Below are 12,786 nucleotides of genomic sequence, written 5' to 3' on the forward strand. Positions count from 1 at the left end.
TTTGAAAAATATAAGAAACATTTTCATTGCTTCTAGTAGCAAAAACAATTTTTTAGGCTTTTAAAATAATATTAACAAGGTTTTAGCAGAGTTCTAATGTTTTAGAATGCAAAGTTCCATGAATATTCATTTCTAAAACTCTATCACTTAAATCAAGCCAGCGCCAACTTTTCCTTCCTTAACATATGTCAAAATTGTTTCTTCAAGTATACATTTTTTATAAATTTTAATTTATATTTTCAAAATAATTTGAAACAAAAAAAATTTATCAAATGATTTTTGACTGATTTATTTTGTTTCTAAAAACAAGAAACACTAGAAACTGTTTATATATGAATTATCAAACGGGATCAATGGCAATGGCCAATGAGTTTTTATATTTTAACATAATAAATATATATTAACCAGTAAAAATAAAAATAAAAAAAATCTCTATTAACTTTTTTTTTTTGGTAAGAAAAATCTATATTAATACTTTTCAAAGAAAAATCATTCCAGTGAGAACTATATTCCATGTGACATGTGACGCTTTCTAGATTGAACGGCTGAAAAAAAAATCCTAAGACAAACTGTTGAATTTAAAACGTGATAAATAAGAGGGACCAGATTCTTGAGTGAAAATGTAGATTGATCAAAAACCATTTGAAGGGTTTTCTTTTATTTTATTTTTAAGTCAATTTATTATTTTTTTTTTGGTTAAAAAGTCAATTTATTTAACTACACTCCAAGAGGTATTGTTTCATATAATTTGATTATAAGGTAGGACTTATCCCTTGATCCAGAAGGAATTCGAACTTTGAATTCATACTAGAAGCATTGGTCTTTACCAACCAAATCAACGGCCAGGGTTCACATAGTATGAAGTTAATAGGTCCAACCTTCTTAGTTTGAAATAAAGTTTGCTATATATAAATAGTTATCCATAATTAAAATAGCATGCAAATTGTTATAGACAAACCTCTGTTTCAAAATATATCATGAATTCAACGACAAATGGTTGTTCAGTTGGCAAAAGAGTGACATCTTATGGTAGGATTTAAAGAGTTAAAATCCTCTCAAGTTAGAGGAAAAAACAGTGTAAAGAGTTATTCTTCAAGTGCGCATTTGGTAATGGTATTTTCTAAAAATGACGTTATTTGTGAGAACATTTTTATTAAACAACGGTGGTGTGAGAACAATTTTAACCGTCAAGTAAAATTTGCACCTAGAACACTTTGAGAATGTTTGTGGAAGAAATTGACGTTTGGTAAGTGTTATTCTTCAGAACGATTTTAGTTATGTTTTTTGGACTTATATTATGACTTATAGAAAGAGGGACTCACTATGAAGGCGGAAAGGAATTAGAAGTTGTGTGTGAATGAAATTTGAATCAAGTGTGTCTCTTTGTGCGTTATTTTGATATGTGCTTTTTGGTTTACTAGTCAAAATTGTTTTGTGAAAAACTTTCTTAGACAAGAAAAATGAATCGTTTTGTTTATAGAAAACGAAAGAACAACTCATTTCACCAAATGCTTTTTGCCATTTTTCAATATTCTTAGAGCAAAAGAACGCAAAAGAACGGTTCCTTAGCTTGTTACTAAACATGTCCTAAGAATATAGTCACTGATATCCAAAATGGAAGCTTTAAAACACTAACACTAAATTTTATGTTTGAAAAATACATACATCCCAATTTATTAAATAAATTTATTTTGTTACTAAAACAGTTAACCCATTGTTTATTTTTTTTTAATTCAAAAAACCCCTTACCAAAATCTGAGGAAAAAAATAAAAAATCCAACAAATAACTTTCGAAGCTAGAATAATGACTTTTAATTTTTTTGGTAAATAAAAACAAGATTTATTGAAAGGGTATAATAACTTTGCAATAATATAACTAACTATTATAATAAAATATAATCTATTTGTTTTTCAAATAAAAAGTGAAGGGTCGGTATTTAAAGTCATTATTTTGAGGTGCATGCAATTTACTCTATTATTTATTTTAGGGTAAATATCAATTACCTCCCCTTTTACTTGTACAAATAGCACTTTCACCCCTTCTTAGTTGGATAATATCACTTACCTCCCCTTTTACCTAACAAATATATCAAATACCTTCCCTCTGTTAATTTTTTGGTTAAATTTAACTTTTATCGTTAAATATTTTTTTAAATTCCAAACTACCTTTGTTAAAAATATTTTTTTATTTTAAACCTCAAAATTATCATAATCACTTAGCCATTAAAATACTAAATTACTCTCAATTAAATAATTATTAAAAATCAATGTACCATAGTTAAAATCCAAATTATCTTTAATTATTAAGCCCAACATACTTTTTTTTTTAATTATCAAACAATTAAAAAAAACCCAAAATAGTTGTACGGGTTTAATATTGTCTACATTATGCATTTTTAATTTTACTTGATTGTAATACGTGTTTTTTTAATTGTTTGATAATTAAAAAAGAAGAAGGTACGTTCAATTTTTAATAATTAAAGATAATTTAAGTTTTAACAATGGGTCATAATTATTTTAATTCAGGGTAATTTAGTAGTTTAAAGGTGATAATCGTAATTTAGGGTTTAAAATAAAAAAAATCTTTAACCAAGATAGTTTAGAATTTTAGAAAAACATTTAATGGTAAAAGTTAAATTTAACCAAAAAAGTTAACACGAGGAGATACAAAATAAAAATATATATGTTTGATATATTTCTTTATATATATATTTAGTGCTTTTTTTTAATATTGGAAATTTAATGTTGTCTGCAAGGGTCGAACCCATGACCACTCCACTGAGAAGTATGGAGCTTTACCACTGAACCAACCCGCATTGGCAGGTGTTTGATATATTTGCTAGGCAAAATAGGAGATAAGTAATATTATCCAAAGGGTGTAAGTGGTATTTATCCAACTAAGAGGAGAGATAAGTGATATGTATCCATTATTTTATATTTTTGAAAGAAGATGTACATAGGTAGACCTGGCCGACCTAATTCCAGAAAAAAAAAATTTCAATTGTTATAATAACCGTCCAAAAGCACCTAAATTCAATCCAAATCATCAGCAAAACTTGGATCCACTGTCGAGGACCACACGCACCAGACGCGTCATGGTGGACCCCACTCTGACGACCGCCCCCAACCTGAAACCAGAGCCTATCAACTTTCCACCAGATAGACAATCATTGAAATTTGTTTTCCCAATTCTGATCCTTATCCTCAGTTGGGAGCATCTGCAAAGCATTGATTATGAGTGGCATTATCATCTTCTAATGAGGACTGAATGGTAAATTTATCTACTCATACAACTATCTTGAGATTAATGATACGTTTTTTCACCAATAGAATCTTCCAAAATCCAACAGAGCCGCACAGCAAAGACAGAAATCCCAGAAATGGAGAATGATAGAGGAGAGAGAAAGAGAGAGGAGAGAGAGACGAACTGGCGAAGTCGTCTCTCTTTCTCTCTTCTCCAATTGCAAAACACTTTTGTGGGTAGTATAAAAGCACGCTTTTTATGCGGCAGGAACTATGTTTGCTGCAACAGAAAATAGAAATTCCAGGGGCTTGTATTTCTAACTACAATGTGTTCGATGATGAATTCTTGTGGTTTGTTATCATCTCCAATGCAGCTAGATGGAGATTCTTCTGCAAACGAGAAAGAAAGTTAGGTCTTTATTGAGATTTTGGAATACGAAATCAATTCAATCTCTGGGTATTTTGGATTTGATGGCTATTCGGATCTTTATTGGGACTGGGGCCGCACACTTGCGCCCCTCATTTGGTGTTTTAAGATTTTAATGGTTATTTTATTCTTCTGCGGCTGAGATCTTTTCGTTCTGAAGCTGGCCCCACTTGGGTAAATTTCTGCTGGCGGTATTTTTAAGTTGTTTTTCTCTTAATTCTCTCGTGGGTTGTTCGTTTCTAGATTGATAGGAGTGGATAAATTTATCAGCTCCATGGTCTCCTGGGTTTTCAGCTATTCTTCTGAGATGAGTTTCTAAGTTTGCTCCTTGTGGGTTGCTTTGGTGGTCTCGTTATTGGTGTATTGGATTTGAGAAGATTTCTTGAAAGAGCAGAGAGTTATGGCTTCTATGTCTCTTGATGATCATGGTACTAATAAAGGTAACATGTGGGTTTTGGAGCAAAAGCTTGATCAGCCCATGGACGAAGAGGCTGAAAAAATCAAAGATATGTACAGAGAAAAGGTGAGAGTAATAGAAGAGATTTTATGTTGTGCTGCTGCTTCTTTCCCCCCCCCTTCAATACCCTCACACCCATCAATACAGGCTCTTTCAACCTCTGCTTAATTGGATGATATGTTACTTATACAATTGATGAGATTCTATTCCTAGTATTACTCTGTTGTGAACTTGTTTGGTTGCTAATATCCCGATCAGTGTTCTGCTGTTTGAACTGTTCATGGCCCTTTATTATTCCTTTTGATGTTGTATATGATGGTTTCTTATACTTAATTATTGAAGATGGCTTATGTAGAATTTTGGGGGTTGGTTTCTGCAATATTGTTTATCATTTGTTTAACAATAGGGATGTGAAACTGTACACTTGGTTGCTGATTTAGTTCATCTTTTGTTTTTTTCCTCCAGAAATTCTCGTCTTTGTTAGTTCTAAGACTTGCATTCCAGAGTCTCGGAGTTGTATATGGAGACTTGGGCACATCTCCCTTGTATGTTTTCTACAACACATTTCCTCGTGGAATTGAAGACCCAGAGGATGTAATTGGAGCCTTGTCATTGATTATATACTCTCTTACACTTGTTCCACTGCTTAAATATGTCTTTGTGGTGTTGAGAGCAAATGATAATGGTCAAGGTAAAGTGGTCTCAGAGCGTGCATTTCTTTTATAATTGTTTGATAATTTGAATCAACAAAAGTTTGGAACAGACATTGAGCTTAATGTTCGTCTAGATTGCCATATTCATTGCCATATTAGACCCCATTGAAATTGCTTATTTGATCTTCTGCACCACATAGACTATGTCATAAGTTTCTTTTTCCTTTTTCGATGCAATCATGTAATAAGTTTCTGATCAATTGGATAGTCTATGGAAAATGCATTTCCATCTACTACTCAGGTGTCTCGTATCTCTCAAAAAATGTTTCAATTGATGGGATTTGCTGTGGGACTTATGAGATCAATATATTGGTGAGATTGATATTCAGATATTCCTTGTTAAAATGTATTTATTTGATCCCTATACCAGCACCCAATAGCACGTTGAGAGGCAGATGTCTGGGGTTTGGGTGTTCCTTTTTTGTTTCCCATTGGGGTTGGGGGGGGGGTTGGTGAGGGAAGTGTTTCCACTTTTGAAATTGTCACTCATCTTACGTAGTAATCATGATTACAACATCATATCTTAGATTTCTTTCTCATTAAGTTATAGTTTTCCTTTCAAAGCTGGAGGGCACTGTCATCTGTTATGATATGCAGAAGAGATGGCTCAAGAATTTGAAATACTTTTTATCTGGCATGATATATATAAATGAAACAGCTTCAAGAATTAAAAATACTGTATTTGGCCAAAAAAATTATAAATGGATTGTCAAAAATAAGATTGGAATAGGAATTCCTTGAGCATATCTGTGTTCAGGTTAATTAAACAGTGGAAATATCACATCTTTATATAAGATTCTTTATGATCATAGAACATGTGTAATTCACTTGGTGTATTTTTTTGGTTGGTATGGAGTGGTTTCAATTCTTCAACATCATAACATTTTATTATCTACTATATTGACTTGATGAGGTACTGTCATGTTCTCAAAAGATTGTCTGTGTTTTGCAGGTGGAACATTTGCTCTTTACTCATTACTGTGCCGACAGGCTAAAGTAAATACAATACCAAACCAGCACAGGACAGATGAGGATCTAACAACCTACAGCCGGCATGAATTCGATGAGAAATCTCTTGCTGCAAAAACTAAGAGATGGTTGGAAAGCCATCAGTACAAGAAGAATGTACTTCTTATACTTGTACTTGTTGGCACTTGCATGGTGATTGGGGATGGGATTCTAACTCCAGCAATATCAGGTCCTATGATTTTCATGTTTGAGCTGTGTAGGCTTCATCATGAGTTATTAGTGAATTTATTTTCCATCCTTGTTCAGCTTGAGAAAGGGTTGGGTGGACCATAGTTGTAGCCTGAGGAGTGAGGAGAAGGTTCTGAAACACTCTCTCAGCAAAAATTGTTGGGGTAAGGCTGCCCCCCCCCCCCCCCCCCCGGGACTCTGCTTGTGCAAAAACCTTCGGCACTGGGTTCGCCTTATTCAGCTTGAGCATTGCAATCAAAGTGGGGGTTGCTGTGGATGGTTTCTATTTTTAAGGACACAGATTCATGGATCTGAAATTTTAAACTCTGTGCTGATTTTAAGTATACATTAGAAACTCTTATTTAATAAATTTTTCTGTAAAACATCTTTTTTCTTTCAGTCTTTGTAGAGACTTGGCTTTAGGGTTAAGCAAAGGCTGGATCAAATCTGTAGTTAGGGTCCAGCAACCCTCTAATGCACTGATGTTTTGGACCTATTTGAGCCTTTCTTGTTATATGAAATGCAGGATGTTATGCGTGTTTAGGCTTGAGAGTTTATTTTAATTGGAATTTCTTTGGCTCAGATTGTGACCATTTTCCATCTTGTTAGGTTGGTAATCTTCTTATCCTGTACTGGATGAAAATGTATAAAGACTAGGTTAGAAAATGTGAGGCAGATAAGTCATCTACTAATTTGTTTGGAATTAAGCCTTGGATTGGGCTATAGAGGTGTTGGGCTGTTGATCCCTTCGGGATTTCTTTATAACAAGCCACTTTAATAGGCCTAAAATATGGGAAGATGTAGGAAAATGGGAATCACTTCATCGGTTTAGTTTGAGTGCTTTTTAAAGTTAGTTTCTTCATTATTGAGGTACCTACTCAGTTTATGTCATCTTATTAGTTAAGAATTGGGTTAGGCCTTTCCTTATTAGTGTTTGATTCTGTTTTTGAGTTTTCTACATGTATTAGTCAGGTGCTATTACGTTGTACATGAGTTAGATTAATGAGATTCAGGAAAGAAAAAAAAATCTTATTCATCCAAAAAAAGGAAGGGGGGGGGGACATCAGATTGTGCTTTGCTAAGTGAGAGAGGACATGAGAGAGCAAAATGTAGGAGAGGCTATGGGTGAGAGACCCAAATGTGAGAAAGACCACCATTTCTTCATCTTCTTTTTATTTGTTGAAATATATGTACGGACCCAAACCAATACTAGGCCTATTCCTGCTATGATTAGGATATGCAGGCATCTTAAGCTATGCTTGGATGGCAATCCAGGTCTCAAAGATTTTTTTTTTGGTTTTTCTTTCATTATCCATGCAATTTATTTACAAATCAAATGAGAAATGAAACCATTTTCTGATAACTCAAATAAAATATTCTGACAAGACGCTGCTCAATCATCATGACCTTGTTAGTTTGATACAATCTTTTTATCTTTCTCATTATTGTATTCCATAGTCAGTCTGTTTGTTCTACTATGTGAATTCTCATAATGCTGGCCATGGTTTTGATAGATGCTGACAATTTTCTCTCCTTATTTTTCTTTAATTGTGCTACATCTGAACCTTTGATTAATTTATTTATTTTTTGTACTGCAGTTCTTTCAGCTGCTGGGGGGTTAAGGGTAAACCACCCTAAATTGAGTAACGGTATTTTCTGCTTCTAATACTATACATGTTTATTTATTTGTTATTTTTATTTTTTTTAAAGTTACGCTCCCCCATTTGAATCTACTTTATTTTTCTTCTTTTGAGGACCTGAAGCTTGCCTAATTCTCTCTTTTACAGATGTAGTTGTTGTAGTTGCCGTAATGATATTAGTGGGTTTGTTTAGCTTGCAACACGTTGGCACAGATAGAGTTGGATGGCTATTTGCTCCAATTGTCCTTATTTGGTTTCTCCTTATTGGAACTATTGGTGCAATCAACATATGGAAGTATGATAAAACTGTTCTGAAAGCTTTCTCCCCTATTTACATTGGTCGGTATCTTAGCCGGGGACACAAAGATGGTTGGGCCTCACTTGGAGGGATCATGCTTAGTATCACTGGTCATCTTTCTATCATATGATTTATTTTGTTCCCTATCTGTAGAAAAGAATAATGTGTCTTTAAGATTACAGCGGGTTTTTCTAATTGTTTCAGGGACAGAAGCACTCTTTGCTGACCTAGGACATTTTCCTGTCTTGGCTGTTCAGATTGCGTTCACAGTAGTTGTGTTCCCTTGCCTACTTTTAGCATATTGTGGACAAGCAGCCTACCTTATAAAGCACAAGGAACATGTGGTTGATGCATTTTATCGTTCCATACCAGGTCTCTTCTGATCTCTCACTTGCCATTGTAGTTATTCAGTTCAAATGAACCATCCATTAACAGGTGGTTGACAAATGCTTATTTGCAGCTGGTGTGTATTGGCCTATGTTTATTATTGCAACATTTGCTGCTGTCATTGCTAGTCAGGCCACCATATCTGCAACTTTTTCAATTATCAAACAGGCCCAAGCACTTGGGTGCTTTCCCAGAGTAAAAGTGGTTCATACATCAAAGAAGTTTCTTGGTCAGGTGTATATTCCAGATATAAATTGGGTCCTAATGGTGCTATGCATTGCGGTTACTGCTGGATTCAAAAATCAGAGCCAGATTGGAAACGCTTATGGTAGGTTTTTCTATTCGAGTACTTTATGCAATTATTTACTTCTCTTACATGGATATACATTTACTGTAAATTAACTGAGAAATTGCTTTCCTAGCCAGATCATAACCACAGCCAAATTACAGTAAGGTGTCACAAGAAGAGCTTAATGTTTTTTTTAACAAAATTCTATACTTTAATATTATAATATGGACGTCTTAATATTCTAAAACTCTTGTGCCGCTGGTTGTAGCTTAATATTACTATTTAGTATTGTTACTATTATAAAATAGATTTTAATAGTAATATTCTCAAATATGATTCCAGTCAACTGCTTATGGGAATTCTGGTAATCCTGATAAGAACATTGCAACAGCCACGACCAGCAGCATTAGTAACTCAACCCTGTGTTTCATGCTCCGCTAGTCACATCTTGATATGGTTCAGGGTAACTGAACCTAGGAGCAAAGCAGTGCTAGAACCATAATAACAGTCAAGGATCAAACTACAAGCATGATACAGGTGGAAAATTTTGACGATCCAGGAATGTAATGCAATTTAGAATCTAACCAATTGTTTGGCTAATCACAGAACGCTGTTAGGACTTTTGTAGCTGACATTATTGATTTTCTGTTACGGTTTTAGAAATTAGAAGAGTGGGATGGCCAACAAGGGAATTAAAAGAGTTACAGCAGTTCCTAAGACACAGAAAACCTGATATGTAACTTTGAGATTGGGATCAGTTAATCCTAATGTAATGAATGTGTAAGGGAGGAGGGTTGGAAATCATAGGAGTTTTAAGAGTTTATTAGAGAATAAGCCGTATATATGGCTTGCTATTTTGGGATTTTGGTATTTCTAGCTATCCCTAAGTCCATTTTAAGCCTTGATAACATGTCCTAGGTCTGTCTAGTGTTAATTTTGACATGATGCATAAGTGTGTGCTAAATTACTAGTGTTCTCTATTCCATGTAAACTTGGTCTGCTTGGTGATCTAGTCTTCATAAGATCATCAAGTGTATATCAATTTCTTTTCATAAACACAGTTGTACACTGTCGGATTTGTCTTAAAAATTTTTTTGCCCTTTTTCTAGATGAATGGATTGTATCATTAACCAAAGTCCTGAAAGGGGGAGAAAGAATGTACAAGAGAAGAAGGACAATAGGGAGCAAGAAAGAGAAAAATTTGGGGGGTGGGGGGGGATATATCTTGACCCTGACCATTTCTTGATCACTTTGCGTTGGACCAATTCTCTTGACTTGATTTTCTAGGCTTGTTCTAATTAGACATTTCTTAAACAAGACATTAGTACCTTGTGTTTGTTATCATCAAAAGTGAGAGCTCACATGGCAATCCCCAACACTAAGAACTGACTCCCCTCGCCTTGTTGCCAACCCTGGGCCCGCAAGGGTCCGTGTGGTTGGCCCCCCAAACGGCCCCTTTGGGGGGGCCCCCCCCAAACATAAAGCATAGTTGCCACTTGGGCTGACTCTAAGACTTTGGACGTTCTTTCTTCTTTTTATTTTATTTTAATTACGGGAGCCCTCTGTTTAATGCCTCATCTCCTCATTACTATCCTGGTTTTGGGGCTCTCCTTTGTCCCCCTCTTGCTTGTTGGTTTGTGGCGCATCTACCCTCTGTTTTCGCTTCGCCCTAAAAGTGAAACTAATAAGACTTTCCATAACAGCTGTTGGCATTTCCGTGGCAGCACTGTGTCTTCTGGGTTGGGGGGGGGGGGGAGCTGGTAGCCCCGCTAATTGAATGTGGAACCATTTAGGTTGAGTTACTGAAATAATAAGCAAAACCAATAAGAAGGATAAATCTGGTTACAATGGTGCCAGTCACCCCCTACAGCATATGTCAGAGCTGATAAACAAATTTTATTAATGAAATCACTTTTATAAATGAATTGGCAGAAGGGACTATTTTCAAGATTACAAAAGGTTATCTAACTCTTTTTTTTTTGGATGAATACAAATTCATTACCAAAGGAAAGAAAAGGAGGGGGGGGGGGGGGGAAATACATACAGAGAACCAGAAGGCTCAGCATGCAGCACCAAGCCTTATAACAAACCTAAAAGAGCACACAAACAGAAAGGAGATACATGGCACTAGGCAATAATGGACCAAAAGACAAGGTGAAGAGGCCAAGCTCTACTAAGCCAAACCTAGAAATCTCACTGATCTTTTTCTTCTTGTCTCAGAAGGATTGCAGGTGGCAGAGGATTGAATTAGAGGATTTCTTGACCTAGATGCTTCTGTACTGCCTGGAACAACATCGCAGGTTATTGCAACTAGGGAATATATTATAATATTCATAGGGAATTTAGCATCTACACCAAACATTAGAGAAGGAAGCTGAAAAAGAATAACATGCACACTGAGCTTATGTGGAATATTATCCTATTTAGTGTACAAACTTATAATACTCTTTTTTTTTGGGTAAATCAAATTCATAGTTTTTCGACCATATAAATAGCTATTGGGACAGACAATATTTAGAAGACTATAGATATGATCTCTCTCTTTTTCTGTTTTCATCATGAATTTCTGATTGTACTACATGTTTCTACCTTGGAATTGCAATCACATTGATAAGATCTTTTCTTGTATCAAAATAGGAACGGCAGTTGTGGTGGTCATGCTGGTAACAACATTGCTCATGATTCTAATCATGTTGCTTGTCTGGCGTTGCCACTGGGGTCTTGTCATAATCTTCATTGCTTTGTCATGTGCTGTGGAACTGCCGTACTTTTCAGCTGTACTTTTGAAGGTCGATCAAGGTGGTTGGGTACCACTTGTAATTGCTGCAGCCTTTCTTCTCATCATGTATGTTTGGCACTATGGAACACTGAAGCGTTATGAGTTTGAGATGCATAGTAAAGTTTCCTTAGCGTGGATCCTTGGGTTAGGACCCAGCTTGGGGTTGGTCCGAGTCCCCGGTATAGGATTTGTGTACTCTGAGTTACCGAATGGGGTGCCCCATATTTTTTCTCATTTTATCACCAACCTCCCTGCCATCCATTCTGTTGTTGTATTTGTATGCGTGAAGTACCTACCTGTATACACTGTGCCTCAAGATGAGAGGTTCCTTGTAAAACGGATAGGACCTAAGAATTACCACATGTTCCGGTGTGTTGCAAGATATGGTTACAAGGATCTTCATAAGAAGGATGAGGACTTTGAGAAGATGCTCTTCGACAGCCTTACTTTGTTCGTCCGTCTTGAGTCAATGATGGAGGGATATTCTGATTCAGAAGAATACACTTTGAATGATCAGCAAACCATACAACCAGGTGACTTCCAACTAACCCAAAATAGCAGCACAGTGACCTCCAACGTGGATCGTGTAACATCAGGAGATGACTCAATTGTATCTATTCAGTCTCCATTGCCTGCGAACAACATGACCATGTTGAGGTCGTCGGCAACCAGCCATGGACCAGACGAGTTGGAGTTCTTGAACACTTGCAAAGATTCTGGGGTGGTGCACATTTTGGGGAATACAGTTGTAAGATCAAGAAGAGATTCGAGGTTACTTAAGAAAATTTCCATAGATTACATATATGCCTTTCTTAGGAAAATCTGTAGAGAGAACAGTGTCATCTTTAATGTTCCTCATGAGAGTCTTTTGAACGTTGGGCAAGTATTTTATGTATAATTCTTTTATTGAGTTTGTTTCAATAAAAGAAAATCAAGGTTATATGCCTTCTTCAGGGTCATCTATGTTATGTTCTGTGCTTAAACTGTTTCTACTCTTTTGGCAGCAAATTTGTTCATGTACCCAAACACACAGCGCAAACCAAGATTTCTCTCCTAGCACAGATGAATCAATTGCTGCTTGTTAGTTTCTCACAATGGGCAACAATTTCAGTTTCTTTGTGAATGCCAAATCATCCCCTCTCACTTGGAACAAAGTAGCCAGTAGGATACATTGAAGAATCACTTTCACAGCATTACTATTTCTCATTTTGATTTTTGATTAATGGAGATTTTCAATATTTCCCCTTCAATTACTCTCTAATATTAATGCCACCGCTTAAGTTATCCAATTTTTTTTTTTTGGTAATGAAGTTATCCAATTTATCGGTCGTTCCTCTTATTACTGACCCAATTAAT

At 35.5% G+C, this 12,786-nt stretch overlaps 1 protein-coding gene across 1 annotated transcript; it reads left to right on the forward strand.

The window, feature by feature from the left end:
• Positions 1-3,359: 3,359 nt before the first annotated feature.
• On the forward strand, positions 3,360-12,468 carry LOC149005816 (putative potassium transporter 11). Its single transcript, XM_089168132.1, has 8 exons — positions 3,360-4,193; positions 4,593-4,818; positions 5,793-6,038; positions 7,636-7,686; positions 7,825-8,085; positions 8,180-8,347; positions 8,436-8,690; positions 11,289-12,468. The coding sequence occupies exons 1-8, from the start codon at positions 4,071-4,073 to the stop codon at positions 12,326-12,328; spliced, it is 2,370 nt and encodes a 789-aa protein (XP_089024258.1). The 5' UTR covers positions 3,360-4,070; the 3' UTR covers positions 12,329-12,468.
• Positions 12,469-12,786: the final 318 nt, after the last annotated feature.

This window comes from Hakea prostrata, chromosome 9, assembly GCF_041222555.1.
Source record: "Hakea prostrata isolate BN-2017 chromosome 9, UWA_Hpros_2, whole genome shotgun sequence".
Lineage (NCBI taxonomy): Eukaryota > Viridiplantae > Streptophyta > Magnoliopsida > Proteales > Proteaceae > Hakea > Hakea prostrata.

Bases quoted from the DNA above. Each gene is read 5' to 3' on its own strand.
- LOC149005816 (XM_089168132.1), top strand. From the start codon at position 4,071: ATGGCTTCTATGTCTCTTGATGATCATGGTACTAATAAAGGTAACATG. The intron at 4,819-5,792 runs GTAAAGTGGTCT...TGTGTTTTGCAG, and splicing joins AGCAAATGATAATGGTCAAG to GTGGAACATTTGCTCTTTAC. The intron at 8,691-11,288 runs GTAGGTTTTTCT...GTATCAAAATAG, and splicing joins CCAGATTGGAAACGCTTATG to GAACGGCAGTTGTGGTGGTC.